General features: G+C 39.0%; 2 protein-coding genes across 4 annotated transcripts in view; one reads left to right on the top strand and one right to left on the bottom strand.

Moving 5' to 3' along the window:
* KAT6A (lysine acetyltransferase 6A) overlaps nucleotides 1-13,608 on the bottom strand; it is a 111,202-nt gene extending 97,594 nt beyond the window's left edge. For 2 of the 3 annotated variants that reach the window (XM_047717197.1, XM_047717195.1), the window contains exons 1-2: nucleotides 13,460-13,608; nucleotides 9,976-10,892 (exon numbers count right to left, since the gene is read on the bottom strand). In XM_047717197.1, coding sequence (XP_047573153.1) covers nucleotides 9,976-10,575 — 600 coding nt within the window. In that variant the 5' untranslated portion in view covers nucleotides 10,576-10,892; nucleotides 13,460-13,608. Of the gene's footprint in view, nucleotides 1-9,975; nucleotides 10,893-11,186; nucleotides 11,275-13,459 lie in introns of all 3 variants that reach the window. The other variant, XM_047717196.1, reaches the window with a different exon arrangement.
* Nucleotides 13,344-20,170, top strand: part of AP3M2 (adaptor related protein complex 3 subunit mu 2) — a 102,739-nt gene continuing 95,912 nt past the window's right edge. The window contains exon 1 of the mRNA XM_047717200.1: nucleotides 13,344-13,544. The gene's annotated coding sequence lies outside the window, so the exon portion shown is untranslated. The remainder of the gene's footprint in view (nucleotides 13,545-20,170) is intronic.

A 20,170-nucleotide genomic window follows, 5' to 3' on the forward strand; every position in this document is an offset into this window, starting at 1 on the left:
CCAGAACTGAATCCAAAGGAAGTACAAGTGAAGTGCAGAAGATGACACCAAAGTTTCTTTTAGGAATCTGAGTCAATGGCAATGTCCCGTACCATAGTAAGAAATCAAAAGAGCAAGTTAGAAGGTGATAAAGTCCGTCTGGGTCATTACAAATTTGAAGTGACTAAAAAAAAGACACTACACTGTGGGTTATACAAGCCCAGAACTCAAAAGAGAGATCTGGATTATGAATTTAGTCATCAGTACAGTGGAAGTTAAGTCTAGAGAGAACTCAGAAGGTTGAAACAAAAAGCAGCAAGCAAAGAAAGGATCTTAGGGGGGCACCTGGATGGCTCAGTCTGTGGAGCATCCGACTCTCAGTTTCAGCTCAGTTTATGAACTGGCGATGGTGGGATCAAGCCCCACAAGGGGCTCCACACTCAGCTCCTAGTCCACTTGAGAGATTCTCCCTCTCCCTCCCCTTCTGCCCCTCCCCCTGCAAGTCCACATGCTCTCACCCTCAAATAATTTTTTAAAAGAGTCTCCCTTTGCCCCTCCCTTACCCCTCCCTCTCAAAACAAACAAACAAAACAAAACAAAAACGCAGAACCCTAGGGAATCCAACATATAAAATTCAGGCAAAAGATTAAAAAAAAAAGCCAGTAAACTGAAAATGAATTACCAGAAAGAGAACAGGGAAGACACCTAGCAAAGAATTATCCCAAAAGTCAAAAGAGGAGAGAATGGTCCACAAGCATAAATGCTGCTGAAAAGTCAAGTAACAAAGACCGAAAACTGTACACAGGAACTGTTTCCAATGGTGCTCTAGGACCAAAGGGCAGGTTTCAACAGATATGGAATGAATACAGACTTTTTTTTTTTTTTCCAAAAAGTTTCAAAATGAAGGAAAGGAGATCGGGTGTAGATGTACACATCTCCAGCAGTGTTTCTGTTTGTTTTTATTCTAACTTGATGGGAGAGACTTCCCCATGTCAAGGAGCAAAGAGTGGAAAGACTGAGAACATTACTGATGGGCCAAGGCTCCTGAGACAGGAGAAAACATTGAGAGATGAGCTCTGGACAAGACACTTTCTTTTATATCCTCTGAAAAGGTAGCAAAGGGGGGCAAAAGTAAGTACAGACATATTTAGGTTAGTGTAGGGCGGTATAAGTTGAATGAGCTCATATGGCCAGAGAGATTCTATGCTGTGAAGTAGAATATGGGAGTGTCTGCTGACAATGAGAACTGACCTGCTGCAGGGAGAACAGATGATAGACATACATCCCAAAGCAGAACTGATTAAAGGCCACAAATTCGTAAGTGGCATCCCACCACATGGTTGTGCAATCTTCTTCCAAATGATAAACAGTCCCATTTAGGAGTAGGGAGAGAGAAACTGTTTCCTTAACGTCAAGGCTGGGGTTTGCCAATTAGAGGAGTAAAGCATGAATGAGGTGATAAACCCTAAGGCCAAGCAATTAGAAGAAAACCATTAGAGTGGTGGGAGAGGGGCACCTATCAAACTCACACATGGAACCTTCTCCAAAATAATGCCGTATGAGATCCTGGTAAAAAAAAAAAAAAAAAAAGGGCAAGGAGAAAGGTGGAAGATTAGGTCAGTTATGCTAAGGAAGTAAGATAAAACAAAATGTGGGGGGGGGGGGGCCCTGGGTGGCTCAATCATTAAGATTCTGCCTTCAGCTCAGGTCAGGATGCCAGGGTCCTGGAATGGAGCCTTAGAGCAGATTTCCCTGCTCAGCGGGAAGCCTGCTTCTCCCTTGCCCACTCCCCTGCTCATGTTCCCTCTCTAATTGTTTCTCTCTGTCAAATACATAAATAATTAAAACAAACAAACAAACTTAGAGGTTTCCATGAGTACAATGTCCTGGTTTCAGTCAAAGTATGTTCATAGGAGTGGATGTGAAGTATCTAGTTTCATTTATTTGTCTGAATTGCAATGATTAGATAAAAGTAGCTGCTTCTGTCCCCTGAGTCCCTCAGCCAGTTCTGTTAGAGCCTAGTTCTCAACCTTGGCTATACATTTCATGCGCATGGAGACCTCAAAACAAACAAAACAAAATAACTTGAAATCTGGGCCCCCTAAATCTGCTAGATTCTAATTTAAGTGGTTTGGTGTTTATTTTTTGAGGCTCCTTGGGTTGTTCTAAAGTGGATATAGTGTCAATAACCACTGCTTAGAAAGAACAGGACTTTAGATTTATGTTATGAATTTAAAGAAAAATTGCCTGGCATGAGAAGAAATGAAATAAGTAAAGCAAGAAAATGATAAAAGAGGATCTAAATCCTAAATCAGATATTTGAAGATGCCCTCAATAGAAAAGTTGAAAAACCATCTTAAAGCACAGCATCACACTTAACACACACAAAAAATGTAATAATGTTTCTAAGGGTTCTGTTACAGGTTCTAGAAAACTCAGGCGTTAAATGCTTCACTATAGCCAATGAAGAAAAAAGAAAAACCTGCACTCTACTAAGCAGAAAGAACTGAAAACCAACACTTAAGAGCAGCTTTCCAGGTCAACTACAGTTCACCACTCCCTGGAGGAAAAAGCGGCCTATAATATAAGCATGATAACACCCCCCACCCCCAGAATCTACCTCTTCTGCACAAAAGGTAAATGGCAAACAATCAGCTGTCTTCTTTCACACAAAGATTTTAAGTTTTTTAGCTCCCAGATTTTCTTTCTACATCATTTACCAATAATCTTAAAACACCCAATCATTTTATAAATAACTGTTCCCAATCTTAACCTTTTTTTTGCCATTATTCTAATGTAGTTGCTAAATTTTACCACAAAGTAAAAGTAATGCAGAGATGAACTGTCACAATGATCAAAAAAGACAAACATAATCTATTATCTGCTACCTTTTCTTAAGGTTTACTATTACAAATCACCCAGAACCAAGACTCTATATATACATAACAATGAATCATAGACCCTACATTTTTATCTCCCCATACCTGATGTCTTTGATAAGAATTACTTCATTACTTAATAGAAAGGCTGGTACCTTTCTATCTCAGTCCTAATTTTTTTTTTTTTTTAAGATTTTATTTATTATTTGAGGGAGTGAGTGAGAGAGAAAGAGCACAGGAGCAGGGGCAGAAGGAGAGACTCAAGCTCCGGCTGAGTAGGGAGCCCACCACAGGGCTTGATCCCAAACGGGATCATGACCTGAGCTGAAAGCAGACACTTAACCGACTGAGCCACCCAGGTGCCCCTCAGTCTTAAATTTTTTAAGCTCTAAGCAATTATCCAAGTCCTTCAGAGGTCTATGTTATATAGACTTTCTGAAATCAGACTTAACTATAAGCAGACCTTTTTTATTTTTTCCCCCCAAAATTCAAGGAGTATTTACTTTCCCTTCCAGCACTAAGGTATAACATGTTCTAGTATTTAGCTAAAAAAATAAAAAAATAAAAAAAAATACAACTTTCTAACTCTTCTAATTAGAGCCATAAGAAAGCAATCTTTTCAAAAAAAAAATTTTAAAAACTGCTTCAACTTTCAAGAATGTATAGCTATCTTCAAACACTGAAACAAACTGTTTTACATATTTGTGGTTATAAAAACCACCAAAATTCTCTAGCCCAGGGTTTGTTTATTCTATGGTTTCCATTAAGCAATACATTATTTTATATTCATTGCTCTCTAATACTTTTAAGCAGTACTACACTTAATGATGAAAAGCAAAGAACTGAGAAGGGTCTGACCACCTTCTCCCAGATTAGCTTACTATGTGGGACTGAACAAGACACTCAAGTCTCTTGGGACCTCAATTTCTCTATTTCTGAAATAAGATTAGAAACACTGTTACCAAGACTGCTACTTGCTCAAAATTCTATAAAATGTGTAAGATTCAATTCTTTTTTCAAAGAATTTATCTATACTTTGTAAACATAATATAATCCAATTATAAAATATACCTTACTCAACACCACAGCCAATTTACGTTTTCTTAGCAGGTCTTTTTCTTTTTTTAATTGCTGGCGTTAAAAACTATTTTGACCTACAATAGCATTCTGCAAATCTAAATGATACACTACTATAATCTCCATGCTTAATTTCAACCCTTAACCAAATAGTGCCATACTACAAACTGTTTCTTCACCTGTTCCCTAATGAAGTTGAAAGTAATTCTTTGGACTTGAATTTACAGAGTTATGTACAGTGCTGATGAAAGCCATCTGTTGGGAACTAGGACTTTCCTGTCAAAGGAAAACACCAGAAAAAACAGCCTAGATTTTCCTGGGAACCAGCTGCAGCTCAATGAGTCCTAATCCTGCTCCAGCTGGGAAAAGCAGAAGGGTGAACTCACTACAGGTCTAATTCATCTGCGGCAGATCCTTTGTGAACTGACTCCACCCATGAGTAGCCAACTGGTAAACAACTTTACCAAAGGAGGTTCAACAATCACTACACGAAAAAATTCATTTGTTTCTTTAAAAATGTTTAAATCAGAACACCAGAAGTATTCGTTATTGTAATTTTAACACTTGCCAGTTCACGAAAAATAAACAAAAAAAAAACAATTCTATTTTAACCAACCTGGCAACCAGATTCAGTTCTCTTATATAGCTAAAATCCAAGTCAGTGTAGAAAATATACTTTCTCCAATATTCCACATAGGAAGAGAAAAAGTCCTATTATCTATGTGCTTTCACAATATTAAAGATAAGTGTAATGTAAAAAAGTACTGGCCTGTGTGTCAGGATGAACTAAATAAAAAACAGGCAGCATGGATAAGATAATGCATTTTACATACATTCATTTTCTATTTGGTGTTTTATGAGAAACCATAATGAAAACCTATATTATTAAATGTTATTAAATAGCTATTACATAAGTATACTACACCTACAAAATTTAACCATGTAAAATTCTCTGAGACTTCAATAAGAAAACATGTTAAAGCACTCTGAACAGTACTCAACAAATTGTTAGCCCTTAACAAATGTTAGCTATTAATAGGTTTCTATAAGCAACTGCTTACATTCCCTTGGCCTACTGATAAAGGGCAAAGAAAGGTCAAGATGGTTACATCCTCTAGATCCCTATTCCCAAAGCAATTTATAGTATCTGGCATCTTAATTAATTTCTTCCCTTTATTTCATCAATTTATTAGTAGTCAGTCCAAGTAAGTGCTACTGTCAAAAGTACAAGAAAAGTGTCTAGCTTGCATGCATTGGTTGGGTATAGAAGTTTTGATTAGCAATGGCAAACCAAAGGTTTGCTTCAGTAGCTCAAATTTTCTTTCAGGGTGTGTCATGGGCTGAAAATGAACCAAACACACAGTTCATAAGCTAAACAGAAGACCAAAAATTGCCTGCATAGTTGATTGTATTGCATTACAAATATATCTCTGCCTGAGTTATTTTTAAAATTCTGGAGTTTTTAAATAAGAATAAGTCTGCTGAGACAAAGTCAATTCCTAATTATATTTAATCTACCTCAATAACTTGTTAGTAACAAATTTTTATTTCTAGCCAGCTTCTCCTCCAGGCCCACAACATTTAGAGTCACCAAAAAAATGATGTAGCATCAATTTTACTATAAAGGCCATTTCCAAATAGCAAAATCAAAACTTTATTATTAACTCGGTAACTTGAAAACATATTTCCACTCAAATTCTACATCAAAGCTCCACTTACTCTGTGAATTTAAAATGTCAAATTCCAGTAACAAAATAATTTGGATTCTACTAAGAGTTTATTGCATTGAGATAGAACTTATTTTAAAAGGCTATAAATTTATCACTTGATCTTTCTCCTCCAGGGTACCTAGCTGGGTAATAAACTAAACAATAACATTAGTTGACAATACTTTCTCTACCCTTTCCAACTGTAATGCTTTGGCAAATTATAATTCTGTTCCACAACACTACTCAACAGAATAACACTTTAATGATGTGGCTGATTATCACAAGAGTATAGTTTTCTGGATTAGTAATATGGAACATAAGCTATATATATTCAAGTACATTTTTCTGTGCTAAAATGAACCCAGAGAAGTTTGAAATCAAGGCGAAAATTATCCCTGAAAAGGTTCCTTCCAAGACTCAGTGTCGAAAGATACAGATCATCACAATTTCAAATAATACAGCCTCACACAAGAAACAGCTCATTATTTCTCAGGGATTGACAACACTTAATTGTGCTGAACAACAATGACTGTGAAAAACTAAAAGTTACATTTTATAAACTAAAAAAGAATCCCAAAAATATTTCACCTCTCTCTGCTTTAATCCGCAACAAGACCTAAATCTGAAATTCATTGTTATGGTAGGCATCTTAAATGTTTCCCAAATGAATATGAATAAATGAAATAAATGAACAAATTATCCTAGAGTAAAATCTGTATTTCAAAAGGGAAGAAATTTGCAAGGGGCCAATTGTTATTTAAGCCAGTTTCACACTATCACCCTCACCTATATGCCACAATTCAAGGGAAAGCAACATTCTGAATGCCCAAATGAAAGCACTCTATTACAGCCATGCAACAAACTCCAGACTGAAAATCAAAAAACTTCAGTAACAGATAAAATGAAAATAAGCACAGACATTAGCCTCAAGAAAAAAAATAAAACAGAATATCATGTAGACAAAACAATTTTTTTATGGACCTCAGGTATACAAAACTAGGTTTTTCATAATCTCTGGTTTCTGATACATTCTTTTCACTGGTTCAAAGCCAGTTTTAAAATCCAGTCTATGAGAGAGAAAAAGAGACACAAACCATGAAGGGGTGGAGGTAGGGGAAAATAAGGATAGATAATATAATTAGAGAATGTGGGGTGCCTGGGTGGCTCAGTGGGTTAAAGCCTCTGCCTTCAGCTCGGGTCATGATCCCAGGGTCCTGGGACTGAGCCCCTCGTAGGGCTCTCTGCTCATCAGGGAGCCTGCTTCCTCCCCTCTCTCTCTCTCTGCCTGCCTCTCTGCCTACCTGTGATCTCTCTCTCTCTCTGTCAAATAAAATCTTTCAAAAAAAATAAAATAAAATAATTAGAGAATGTAACATAACTATAATATAGCAATAATATAATATAAAAATATTAAAAATATAAAATTATATAAAAAATAATGTAATTACAGAATGTGTTATGAAGTTAACACCAAGAACATTCACAATTGTGTACTTGATGGCAGTGACAGGAATTATATGTAACAACTCCCAAGAGGCAGCAGATATAGCTGTTATAAAGACTGGGGCCAGACTACTCAAGTTCAAATCCTAGCTTTGCCACTAATATCTCTGTGACTTGGAGAAATTACTAAACCTCTTTTACGCCTCAGTTTCTTCACCTGTAAGATGACAGTACCTACTACATTGAGTTGTATGCGAATTTAAAAAGTTACTATATGTACAGCTTTAAAGTAATGCCAGGCACCTAGTAAACACATCAAGTTAAATAAATTCATCATAAAGTACCACAATACTAAAGCTAGCTCAGAAATTTCCCTTACAACATGGATAAAAGGTTTACATCACAGTATCCCATGGATTTTCCTCACTATTTATCAACGTGAAAACACAAGTAACTTCAAGTGTGTTCACAAACTCTTAATACAGTTATTTCTACACAGCTGATCCCAACAGAAGTAGCAAAAACCACTCAGTTGTTGATAATCTAACATACAGTTCTACAGCTCCTTCCAAAGTTTGCTATCCCAAAGAAATAAAAGTTAAAATTGATATAGATAAAAATAAAGAGGAACTTGAAATAATGCCATGTAGGTTCTAAGGAGAGTGTCTGGCCCCCAATAGGTGCTCAATAGCCATTTGCTAAATTAAGGCCTAAAAGTTAAACTACTCCTGGCCTACATTCTTCCTTCTCCATCACTGTTGAATACACTCTAATTTTTTTCAGAATACCTAGGTTCATAATAGCAAACCAATCAATTTTAAAAAGAGGAAAGAAAGTAGATTAAAAAAACAATGTAAAGAGTAAACATATAATCTGTTCAGAGAAGGAATAATTCCTCACTGTATTATGATTTGGAATGTGAGTTTTTCCTATCCTTGGGGGAAGCACTAAGGAAAATCACTACTGAAAATAAGACTGTTTAAAAATATACAGGAGATCTCACCAACTCTAATTTCATAGATATTATAAAATTAGTCCTCAATTCAGACCCGTACACATATATAGAAGTCTCCATTCAATGAAACTCAATTTTCCTAAATGTATACTCCAAATTTAGATACTTTGGTTAATAACACTAGATATTACAGTTACGTAACCAAAAAGATACTTCTAACCAAAGTAAACCAGCAAATCTCTACTGGATTAAACTTTTTTTAAATGTAGGTCTCAGATCAGCTGCAAAGTAAGAATTGCTGGTTAGATGGTTCTCAAGGTCCCTTTCAAAAGTAAAATCCTAGGGTGATAGGCCTCAGATCCATTCTATAGTGTACTATATTAGCTACCTTTTAAAAATATGCAAAACTGTCATTTTATGTAGGACTAATATTCTTAAAAATTGAAATATCTAATTCAAGCAAGGGAAACTATAATAAAAGCAAGCACCCAGGTGTTCTAACAAGAATTTATAATATATATAATACTAACATATAGAACACTGAATTCATTATAAACTATAAATTATTTCCTGTTTCCATGTAGTTTAACCTATAGATCATTTGGTAACAATTTCAGGAATCAATCATTGTACTTCTTTTAACTTCAGCCATATGGGATCAAGAAACAATTCTTACAGTAGGAGTTCTATAGGACTGAATTACAGAAAAAAGCATTTTAGTTACTTGGCCAGCTTGAATTTTTAATACCACACTTTTAATAAATGCTCAAATGACAAAGAACCATTCTATCAGAATCATTTCAAGGGTAATAACAGTAAGATAATGTTTCTATTTCAAAGTTCACAGGGAAAACAACCCTAAAATATATCTCTAAAAACTTCATCAAAGAAAAATACTGTTAATTTTCAATAGCTATTTAAACAAAAATCTATAGGTGGGCTATTAACGCAATAAATTTAGATTGAATCTCAAATATTTTTAAATACATTCAATGTTAACTTCACAATCTCCTCATCCTAGAAGTAGCTTCCCTGGTCTTAGGCAAGACAAAGATTATTTAACTACACTGTGTACTAGTGTGCATCAGTACTACCACTCTTCCCAGAACTACATTCAGAACACCTGAAATAAATTTACAGCTAAGACGCTACGTCTATGTAAAAAAAAAAAAAACAAAACGCTACTAACAAAATTCTCATCCCCCAATATTTATTTAAGGGCCAAATTTTGCTGTTTCTTAGTGTACTTTCAACTGCACAAAACAACAGCATGACATACAGAACACAGTAAGGTATACCACTGTGTATCAAAACTCACAACCCCACAGAACTTTAGGAATAAAGGGTACTTTATTCCTGACCCATGTAGTTACACCTGCCATAAACAATAACACTGAAGACTTCATCCGATGCAAAGATTACATGACAGAAAGTTAGAATACAACAGAAATACGAACCGACGAAAATCCTTAGCTACTACTATGGGTCAGGAGAATCAGTCTCACTCCTGCCTAATGATAATGTGCAACAAAAAGAAAAAAAGGAAAAGAGGTTCTTAGAGTCACCTGCTTATTTCAAATCCAAGCCTTTAACATTCAGAAGGGCTCATCAACTTCCAGGTGTAAGACATTATAAGAACTTACAACAGCCTCAAAGTTGCATGCTTATCTAAATATGTTCTAACTGTTAAATTCTTATCTAAATCTGTTCTTTTAGGTACATCAATACACTCAGGCGTCAAATATTTCTAAGTAAAGGACAACTGGCAGCTATGAATTCTAACAACTCACCAATAAAAAACCAGAAGTGATCATTCCATGAGTCCCCAAACACAAAACCTGAAGGTAACTCCTCTATAACTTCTTAGAAATGTGACTTTGTAGCATGCTATTATCATCAGCTCTATGAACACTGATACATATGCCACTCTTACCTTATCCTTTTCATGTGGAAGGAGTGACACTGGAGGTAAAGAGGAAAGAGACTCACAACTCTCTTTCCCATCCACACTGGTTGCTTTAGTGTTGAGCCGATAAAGAGGTCCATCTTTAAGGAGTCTGCCGTGGCCAACGGCTCGTTTAATAGCCAATCGTAACTGCTGGTGAAAGCCAGAGGCAGCACTGCCTCCAAATAATGCAGACACATCCTTCTGACCTTTCAAAAAACGTTCAATGCTTTTCAAAGTTGAGCCACTGGACTCTGCCAAGCCCTCAACTGCCCGCTTGATCAGTTTATTCCAATCTACATTTTGTTTATTATCCAATTTTCCATGGTTTCGGGGTTTAGGAAGTGCTATTCGCCCAGGATTATCAGGATCTTTATAGGAATTGAGTCCTTTATTGGAGACTTTTAAAATTGTTCCATCTTTAACACTCAACTCCAATTGTTCTAAAACAGTTTTACGATCCAAGCCATGGGATGAAGACACTGCATTGCATATCCTTTCTTCTGAAGGACGCTGTTTTTGCTTCTTCACTTTTTTGATGGCCTCCAAAATCCACTCCGTATACAGCGGGTTAGCGAGTTTTACCATGGTGAAGGATTCTGTATATCCATAGAGTCGTTATCCCTTATCCTGATGCTGAGTAAGTTTTACACCATGGAAAACAACATTCTCGGAGGCTGGGAACCAGTTAACCATAGCATACAAGTTTTCTGGCCTGAGTCCTTTCTCCTTTCACAAAACAGAGAGCCTCCTCACTTTCACTTTAGAAACCAAAACAACCTGTTATTTGAAATGTCTTTAAATTTCCCAATAAACTTCTCAATAGCACCACACATGGATCTCTTCATAAAGTTGTTAGAACTCAAGAACATCTCCTTCCCAGCAGAAAAATGTGCATCTTATGCCTGAAAAACAAACAAGGTCAGTTTTCTATCAAGTCCCATTTCATAAATAAGCTGTAACTGAGACATCCTAGTCTTTAAAAATAATCAAATACCAAGTGTTTACTTGTTTTAACGAGTTTCTATCAACATTCCAAAAACAATTACGTATGTGAACCACTGGGGTAAAAAAGAAAAAAAAAAAGATGAATAATTAGGATACAATGAGGAAACAAGATGAGATACACTATGAATGACCTTAGGCTACAACTTAGCAGGAGGGTGCTGACTATACTGTACTCCACAATCTCTGCTCACCAGTCTATGAACTGAAACTCTTCCTCGACATCTTTCCCCAAGAAACTATTCAGCACTTCAACAAGTATCTGGATTAGTAGAAAGAATCCTGCAATGAAAGTAAGAGTGAATCTTTCATCTTTCAAAATTCCAGACATTCAAACTGCATAAAAAGTCAATTAGGCAAAAAAACCATTGAGAAAAATTTAACTATTTTATATAAGAAACAAAATATGCAATTTACACAGATCAAGTTCATACTGTACATACAATATTACTGTAAACATTCCAAATGGAAACAAAAATAATATTGAAAGTCAAGTAAGAAAAGTCCTTCAGAATTTTAAAATCCAAATTCATTCAAATTTTAAGAATTACATGCTGACAGCTTGTCCTAAACTGAACTAAAATACTAATATTCAATAAACTGAAGGGAGAAACTGTCAAAACGTTCATAACCAAGCTACAGATAGAAAAACTAGCAGTGAGAAATGCCCAGAATCACTGGGCTCAAAAATGCACACACTACATATCAAATGTACTATATTGCCTGTTGGCAGGTTTAAAGAGATCTCACAGATTCAAGATTGCTGACCTGAAATGTACATTAATGAGTAAAACACAAGCACATAAATACATTTCCTCTCCAGGATCAAAGTCAATATTCTTTCAAACAAAAGAATTTGGCAGAAACAGGTCTTTTTGAAAATACCAAAATAATGAATTCTGAATCAAATTAACTTCTTTGCTTCCAAAAAAATAATTTATGTTTTTTAGAACGTCTGCTCTTATTCTGAAGAGCATTTACATTACAACATAAACAATGACAGAAAAATGGCTCCCGCAGCAATTATTAAGACTGACATTAAGATCAAAAGGAAAACTAACAGATATCAGGAAAGCTACAGTCCTATTAACTCTAATAGGAAAAAAAAGACTGAAGTAAACGCTCAAACCTGAGCCAAGATTTATTTTTAAATTAGCTGACTAAAAAGAAGCCCCCCTGAGAGAGCTATGCTTCATTTTGGTGAGAGTCTCGAGAGGACAGAAATCATAGTATTATTACTCCAAGAACGTTCATTACACAGACATCAAGGCTAAACTAAACGAGAGGCTACAATCTGAGTTTTAGAGGCTGCGAACGTCCTAAATTGATTCTGCTCGCAGGTAAACGAATGAATGACAGCTACTCCTCGTCTCTCCGGCCAGGGTCTTCACGCGTCTCCAGGTCTCCCGAAAGTAAAGCGCCTGCAGACGTGAGCAGTAACTCTCTGAAAGTACACCCGCGGCTGGAGAGAAAGTGCAACTTGCTTCCGACAGTCCTTCCCCGGTCTCCACTCCCCACCCCCAAACACATCTTCGCGCTCTCTTTTTAAAGAGCGAGAAACTTTAAAAACTTGAAACCGCACAGCCCCGCAGCTTGCCAACGGGTAGCTCCGCCATTCCCATTAGATGGAAACAGAACCCGAGGACTAAGTTAACAATGAAATCACGTGAAAGAGTTAAGGGCAATGGATCTCCCCTTCCCAGCTCCTCCAAATCCTAAGCTCCACAGTGGCCGGTTCAAAGGAGGCGTCTGCGGCACGCAGGCTGCCCCAGGAGCCTGACAGGTCCCGAAGCTCCCGGCCAAACCGGCCGAAGGTTGACAGGCAGCCCGCCGCCTCCCCTCCCAGCACAGGGGCTGACAGCCCGACAGACACAACACCACACGTGCTGCCTCCTCCGCACCACAACACCCGCCAGCCTGTCACCCCCACTTGCCGCCTTGGCCCGGCTCGGATCTCCGCGAACCCGGTCGGAGCCGGAGAGCGAGCGCCCGGGAGCGCGGGCAAAGGGAGCCGCGGCCGGCTTGGGGCGGCGAGCAGCCGGGCGCAGGTGGGGCCGGGGCGGTGGGCGCGCCCCCGAGGGAGAGCCGGCTCGCCGGCACAGCCCAGCCCGAGGCTCCGCGGCCTGGGCCGCTCGCCGCCCGCCCACCCGCCGGCTCCCCGGGGCTGGGCCCGGCAAGCGGGCTGGCGGGCGGACTGGCGGGCGGCGGGGGCGTTGGGCCCGCGAGAGCCGGACCGGCGGGCGGCGCGCTGGCGCGGGGCGGGGGGAGCCGGGCGCCGGCCGGGCGCGAGGGGGCGGCCTCGGCGCCCCAGCCCGAGGCCTGGCGCAGAGCAGCGGGAGGCGGCGCAGGCCGCGGCGGGGCCTGCAGCGGCCCGCCGACCCCGCGAAGCGGCGAAGCGGGCCCCGGAGCAGCTCAGCCCCGGGCTCGACGGCCAGGGACGCTCGCAGGTGGCTCCTCGGCTACTTACCGGGGGGGAAGAGAACCGGGATCCCGGGGCCCCGGGCCGGACCGCGGAGATGCCCCAAACTGACACGGCCGCCATCTTGGAGATAGTGAGCTCCGGCCGGGGGGAGGGGAGGCGAGGCGGCGGAACAGCCGCGGGGGGAGGGGAAGCGTCGCGAGGGAACGGCTGCCTAGGGGAGGGAGCGGGAACAGCCAGGGAGGGAGGCAACGGGGAGGGAGAAGGGGAAGCGCGAAGGGTGGCGGGCGAGGAGCGGGAAGAGCTGCGCGGAGAGCCGGGAAAGGCCGGAGGGCGGGGCGGGACAGGAGGGAAGAGCCGGCCGGGCAGGTCACGTGGGGCCGGTACAAAAGGCCAAAGCCAAAGTGGGAGGAGGACCTGATGGGCCTGGAGGCCAGCAACTGGGGGTTCCTTCTCGTCTTTCTCACGCTGTTAGGTCAGGCGGATAGCGGGAAGGGGAGAGAGTGTATCCCCATTACACAGCTAGGGAAACTGAGGACAGGCGCATGGGTGGGGTGGCTTCCGTATGGCAAGGAAATCCGGTGGCCAGACGATCTGAACTCCTGATGATGTCTGTTTACAGTTAGTAGATCCTCCCTCCCCACTTCTGTGCCCTCACCCCACTTCCACAGTGACTCTCCCAGAACCGAGGTCGAGAGCTGGGGGAGTGAGGAGGGGACAAAGGGCGGGAGGAAGTTGCCTCCCCTTATGATTCCCTTGTTGCTCTACCTCTCATCCCACACATCTTACCCTACTGTAGGAAAAAGAGGAGGGCAGAGAGGGTGGAAACTCAGACACCCATATCAAGCCCTTTCACCACAATGACTTCATCCTCCCCACAACAGAGAGTCTTGTTGGACCTTAGCAAGCCATTTTTATAGAAAGACCCAAGTCACTTGTGTCCTGTGACTTGGACAAGGTCACACAGCTTTTTTGTGGCACACATCTGAGTTTGAAACCTTGGTCTCTCTTGTTCCGCCACCTGTTTTTTACCCATGCCCTGTGCAGAGTTGCTTTTTACCGAATTGATAGCTGAGCCGCGAACTAGCACTTCCTGTGGCCTGTCTTCTACGGGTGACATATATGTTTCTTTGTCTTGTCTCTCATCTAGTTTAAACTCCTTGAGGCAGAGATTGAGTCATACTTCATTTTTTTTCCCCTGCAGTAAGTGACAAATGAAAAGACATATTAAATGCTTAATAATTTTTAGTGGAAGTGTTTTCCTGCTACTGGACCTTTAACTGTTTTGTGTCCCGCCCCTATGTAGACAGTTCTCCCCAACACCACCTCATTTTATCTCAGCTTTACCTTTTAAAGACCACCCCTTCACTCACTGCCTTAACTTTGATTTGTATTTTCTTTCTGAATTTTTGTAGTATTGACCACTTGCCCTGTTCCTTTGGCACTTGATATGTTGCTCTTCTCTACATTTTTTTTAATATATTACCAGACATATGCTCTTTGGGAATGCCTCTGCATCTCCAGTGATATAGTCTTGTACAAGCAGCACAGACTCAAAAAAAAAAAAAAAAAAAAAGTTCCTAGTGAGTGAACATGTCTTCAGCCACTAAGAAAAAGACGGAATTTTTACCCCCAACACCAGCCCTGCCTTGTTTATCTTTTTAGCTTTTCTCCATTCTAATCCTTAGCCTTATTGTTCTACACCACAGACCATCTAAGTCATTCAGTAATAACATAGGAATTTATATCTTCAGATGGTGGTCCAGCCAACTCTGTATTCTAGTATTAACACTGATAACAGAAGTGTGGTGTGGTGAGATTTACTGAATCACTCTTCATCACTTACTTCCAAGCCACATCCCCAGATGAGAGAAATTTGAGAATATAAAATAATCTATTAGGATATTTTCCAAACTAGATGAATCAGACAGATGCAGTCTCAGGTAAAATGGGAGCTACTTGTAATGGAAATACATTCAGAAGGATAACAACAACAACAACAACAACAAATGCAGTGGGAGAGTGGGGATTCTCATAGAGAAATAAAATAAGGTTTTTATTTCGCAAAGAGGACGAAGTTATTAATAGTAAATGAGTTCTTCGTATAAGACTAGTATGTAGTCTTCACAAGAAAAATAATACAGAGATGTGTTGTGTTTGCTTTTTGATAGTTTGGAAGAAAACTAACCATAGGCATTCCTGTGAAAAGAACAAGCTGGAGTTTAAGCTCCTAGTAGTAAGAATATAAAACTATTTGCAACAACAAAGCAGTTTAGCTTTTCAAACAACTTCCATAGAGAGTCTTTGCTTTACATTTGCATAATTTAATGGCACATTCAAGAGGTCTTCTCAGAATAAATGGTTTGCAACAAAGATCAAAGCTCTCATATCTTGCATGTTAAAAAAAAAAACAATCCCTAGCACTGAAAGGACAGCTTTCTTCCTTCAAATTTTAGTCAGAATTCAGCTCTGGAGGATTGGCAGCTGAAAGCTACTTACCCCTTCCACATTTTGCTCTAGGAAACCCTACCTTTTCAGTTATATTTGTTAATTACATTTTACGCAGAGTTCAGCTAACCCAAAATAAGAAGGCTCTTTTATCCTTGTTTCAACAGGAAAAGTTTTAGTCCATTTATATTTAGTATAATTACTGCTGTATTTGGATATATACATACCATCTTACTATTTATTTCTTTTTGCCCACTTATTCATATCCCTTATTCTGTTCTTTGTTGCCTTTTTTGAATTAAAAATTTTCATTATGCCATTAATTTCCTCTATTAGCTTATTAATTATACATTTATTTAGAAGTCAGAGATTACAACATGACTGTTTGACTTATTACACTCTAAAATAAATGATTACTTTTACCACTTCCCCAAGAATACCAAAACCTTAAAACGCTATGCTTCCACTTACCCCTTCCCCTTTTTGGTGTGTTTATTTTTGTCGTGGATTTTAATTGTGCATATATTTTAAGCCATATAAGTTTTTATAATCATTTTTCTGTACAATCAATACGCATCATATTTACCTACATATTTACCCTTTAAGGTACACCTTGTTCCAGTATGCATTTATGTGCTCCTGCCTGGAATTTTTCCTTCTATTTGAATAATTCCTATATTAAGAACGGGTCAAGTAGTGACAAGATCTCTCCATTTCTGTTTGCCTAAAAACTTCCTTCTATCCTTAATATTTTTGCTGGGTATAGCAGTTCTAATTTAGTAATTTCTTTTCCCCTCAGCATTTTAAAGATGTCCCCTGAGGATACTTGGGTGGCTCAGTTGATTAAGTATCTGCCTTGGGCTCAGGTCATGATCTCAGGGTCCTCAGATCAAACCCTGCATGGGGCTCCCCGCTCAGCAGAGAGTCTGCTTCTCCCTCTCCCTTTGTCCCTCTCCCTGCTTTTGCTTGCTCTCTCTCTCTCTCAAATAAATAAATAAAATCTTTTTTTTTTTTTAAATGAAGTTGTCCCCCAATTTCTATCACTGCTTTGTCACTCTTGAAAAGTGATGTGTGTTTTCCCCTAGCTCCTCTTAGTATTTTTTTTTTTTCTTTAGTTCTCAACAGTTTTCCTGTGGTATGTCTAGATGTGGTTTTCTTTGTACTTAACCCACTTGGGTTCTGGGGTGGGATGAATGCCTCTCAAGGAGTTCCTTGAATCTGTAGCTTGATATCTTTTATCTGTTTTAGAAAATTCTTTGTCACTATCACTCCTTATCTCTTTTTTCCTTTTAGGACTTAAGTTATATATATGTCAGAATTTATCACTCTTTACCATCTGTATTTCATCTTTTTTGCCTGTTTGTGCATGAGTCTGTATATTTTGTACCTACCTATCTAAATCTTCTCTTCATTCTGTTTGTTGAGCTCTTAATATTGGTCATTCTGTTTTTAAGTTCTAGAATTTTCATATGGTTTTTAAAGAAAATAAAATCCAATGCATTTGGAGAAATTCTCTTTTTATTTATTTTCTCCACCTTTGCCTATACTTTCTTGATATATCAATCCTAGCAATTTAAATCTCTTTCAGATCATTATAATAGCTACATCTTCTGTGGGTCTATTTCTATTGTATATTCTTTCCATTGGTTTTTGGTCATTTTGTTTTTACTGCCTCTCGGCCTGCCTAGTAATTTTTAATAGAATGCCACACATGAAGTGTGAAAAGTTATAGTGGCTCTGGATAAGATTATTTTCATTAAGAGAGGTTTCACTCTGTCCTCTACAAAGTAGTCAGGATGGAGCTAACACCTTAATCAGAAACTGAACTAACTTGAGGATAGGTTTTGCCAAGGCTTAATCTACATTTTTTGCTACTGCTCCTATAGCACAGCCCTCCAGGTGTTCCAACTGAGAATTTTGTGTGTACCAGGGCGCCCTTGATCCCCATGGATACTGAAGTCTAATCTTCATTTCCTCAGAACTGTGAGACTACAAAAAGTAAAACAAAACAAAACAACAACAACAACAAAGAAAAACACCTCCACTCTGCTTTTCAGATGTTTTTTGCTTGGTAGTTTAGCTTTCTTTCCCATTCATCTTCAGAATTTGGCAAGTGACCTGTGAGAAACTATCAGTGTATTGGGCTTATTCACCTCTTCTCACTGAGAATCTGGCCCCTCTGGTCTTTATGTTTTGTCTCTCCAACCTTGGTTAGCTGCCAAAGTCCCTGCTGGTATCTTTGCCTCTTAGGGCCACTTTCTTGATTCTGTCCCAAAACTCAGACTGGTCTTATGCTGAGTTTTCCTGAGGGACAAAGGAGATGGAGAATATCATGTCACCTCCAGGGCTAGTTTCCCATTCTTTAATATTGTGTCATCTTAAGTCCAGGTTGCCTCAGCTATTTGCTGATGTCTCCATATAGATGTCTAATGTTGTATCTGCTCACTTAATTGTTTTAAATTAGATCATTGGTTGGCTATAACTGCCCCATCATACTCAGAACCAGGAAAAGTTTTAAAAATGAAAAGGTCTGGCCTTCCTTCTAATTAGAAGAATGTCTGAACAAGCCTTTGCCTAAGGTATCAAGATATAATTTCCAACACTGTGTGTATATCAAAATCTTTTTAATAAGTAAAGATTCCAAGATTCCACACCAAACCTACTAAATCTGGGTTTCTGAGAGAGAGATAAATTTGGCTTTCTATTTTTAAAAACTCTCCAGGTAAAACTTCTGTTCTAACCATGACTAAGTAATGGGGACTGACTGCATTTGTCCTCCCTCATAAATTAGAAAACCTGGCAAAATGTATGAAACAATGGTTTTTAGACATTGGGCAATAGATAGTATAAGATAGTAATCACTGGGGTTCCTGGGTGGCTTAGTCCGTTAAGCATCCAACTCTCGATTTTGGCTCAGGTCATGATTTCAGGGTTGTGGGACTGTTGGGCTCCATGTTCAGCATGAGTCTGCTTGAGATCCTCTCTCTCCCTCTCCCTCTGCCCCTCTCCCCACTTGTTTATGCATGTGCATGTTCTCTCTCTCAAATAAGTGAATAAAATCTTGGGGGGGATAAAAAAGATGAGTGCCTGGGTGGATTAGTCAGTTTAGTGTCTGATTTGGCTCGGGTATGATCTCAGGGTCCTGAGATTGAGCCCTGCTTCTGGCTCTGCACTCAGCAGGGAGTCTGCTTCTCCTTCTACCTCTCCCCACCCCTTCTGCTAATGCTCTCTCTCTCTCTCTCTCTCTCAAATGAATAAAAATCTTAAAATAAGAAAAAAAGACAGTGATCACTAAAACAACAGAAGTAAGTTGAGCCATATAATTGCTCCAGCCTACTGCTTTGAGACAATTTCTAGACCATAGGACAGGGAGTGGGGACCCCAGAGATCAGCAATATTCCTGAGTTGAGGAGTTAATGTCAGAACTAAGGAAAACCAAGACAGCTAACATTAGCAAGACAGAGAACCAGAAAGGAAGAAGATCCATATATACAGAGCTCAATATCTACAGAGGAATCCTTTTGATTTGTGAATTAATATTGATTTGCATATTTTTGGAAGAAAGTAATTGGGGGAAAGACTCAGGATATCCCAGGATATTCCATATGGATGGAAATAGTGCCTGTTTCCAGAAGCCAGGATAGAAAAACTTTTTTTTTAAAGATTTTATTTATTCTATTTGAGAGAGAGAGCATGGGAGAAACAGCTTTAGGATGAATCCTATATTAGGGATCAGGGGAGAGATTTAGAAATAATATTTAGAAGAAATAATGGCTACCATATTCCCAAATTAAATAAAAACTATAAACCCACAAGTTCAAGGAGTTCAATGAACACCAAGCAGAATAAACAAAGTCATAGCAACACCAAGGCATATTTTAGTAAAATTGCTGTAAAACTATGATAAATAGAAAAATCTTAACAGTTGCCAAGAAAAGAAAGATGAATGATATATGAAGCAACAGAGAAGTACACCAAATTTCTCATTAGAAACTATACAACCAAGTTGAAAATGAAAAATATATCTTCATATTTCTGAAAGATAAAAAAAAATCAATCTATAATTCTTTATTCAGTAAAAATATCTTTCAGAAATGGAAGAAAAATAGAGACTTTTTCAGACAAAAAAAAAAAAAAAGCTAACACAAATTTATCTCTAGCTGACCTAAACTGTCAGAAATGTTGAAATTTTCTTCAGAAAGAAGAGGAAAAGATATATCCTTTATGAGATGGAAATTTGGATTTATGGAAAGGTATTAAGTGTACTGGAAATGAGAAACATGTGGATAAGTACATATATTCTTTAAAGTA

This window comes from Lutra lutra, chromosome 2 (assembly GCF_902655055.1).
Source record: "Lutra lutra chromosome 2, mLutLut1.2, whole genome shotgun sequence".
Lineage (NCBI taxonomy): Eukaryota > Metazoa > Chordata > Mammalia > Carnivora > Mustelidae > Lutra > Lutra lutra.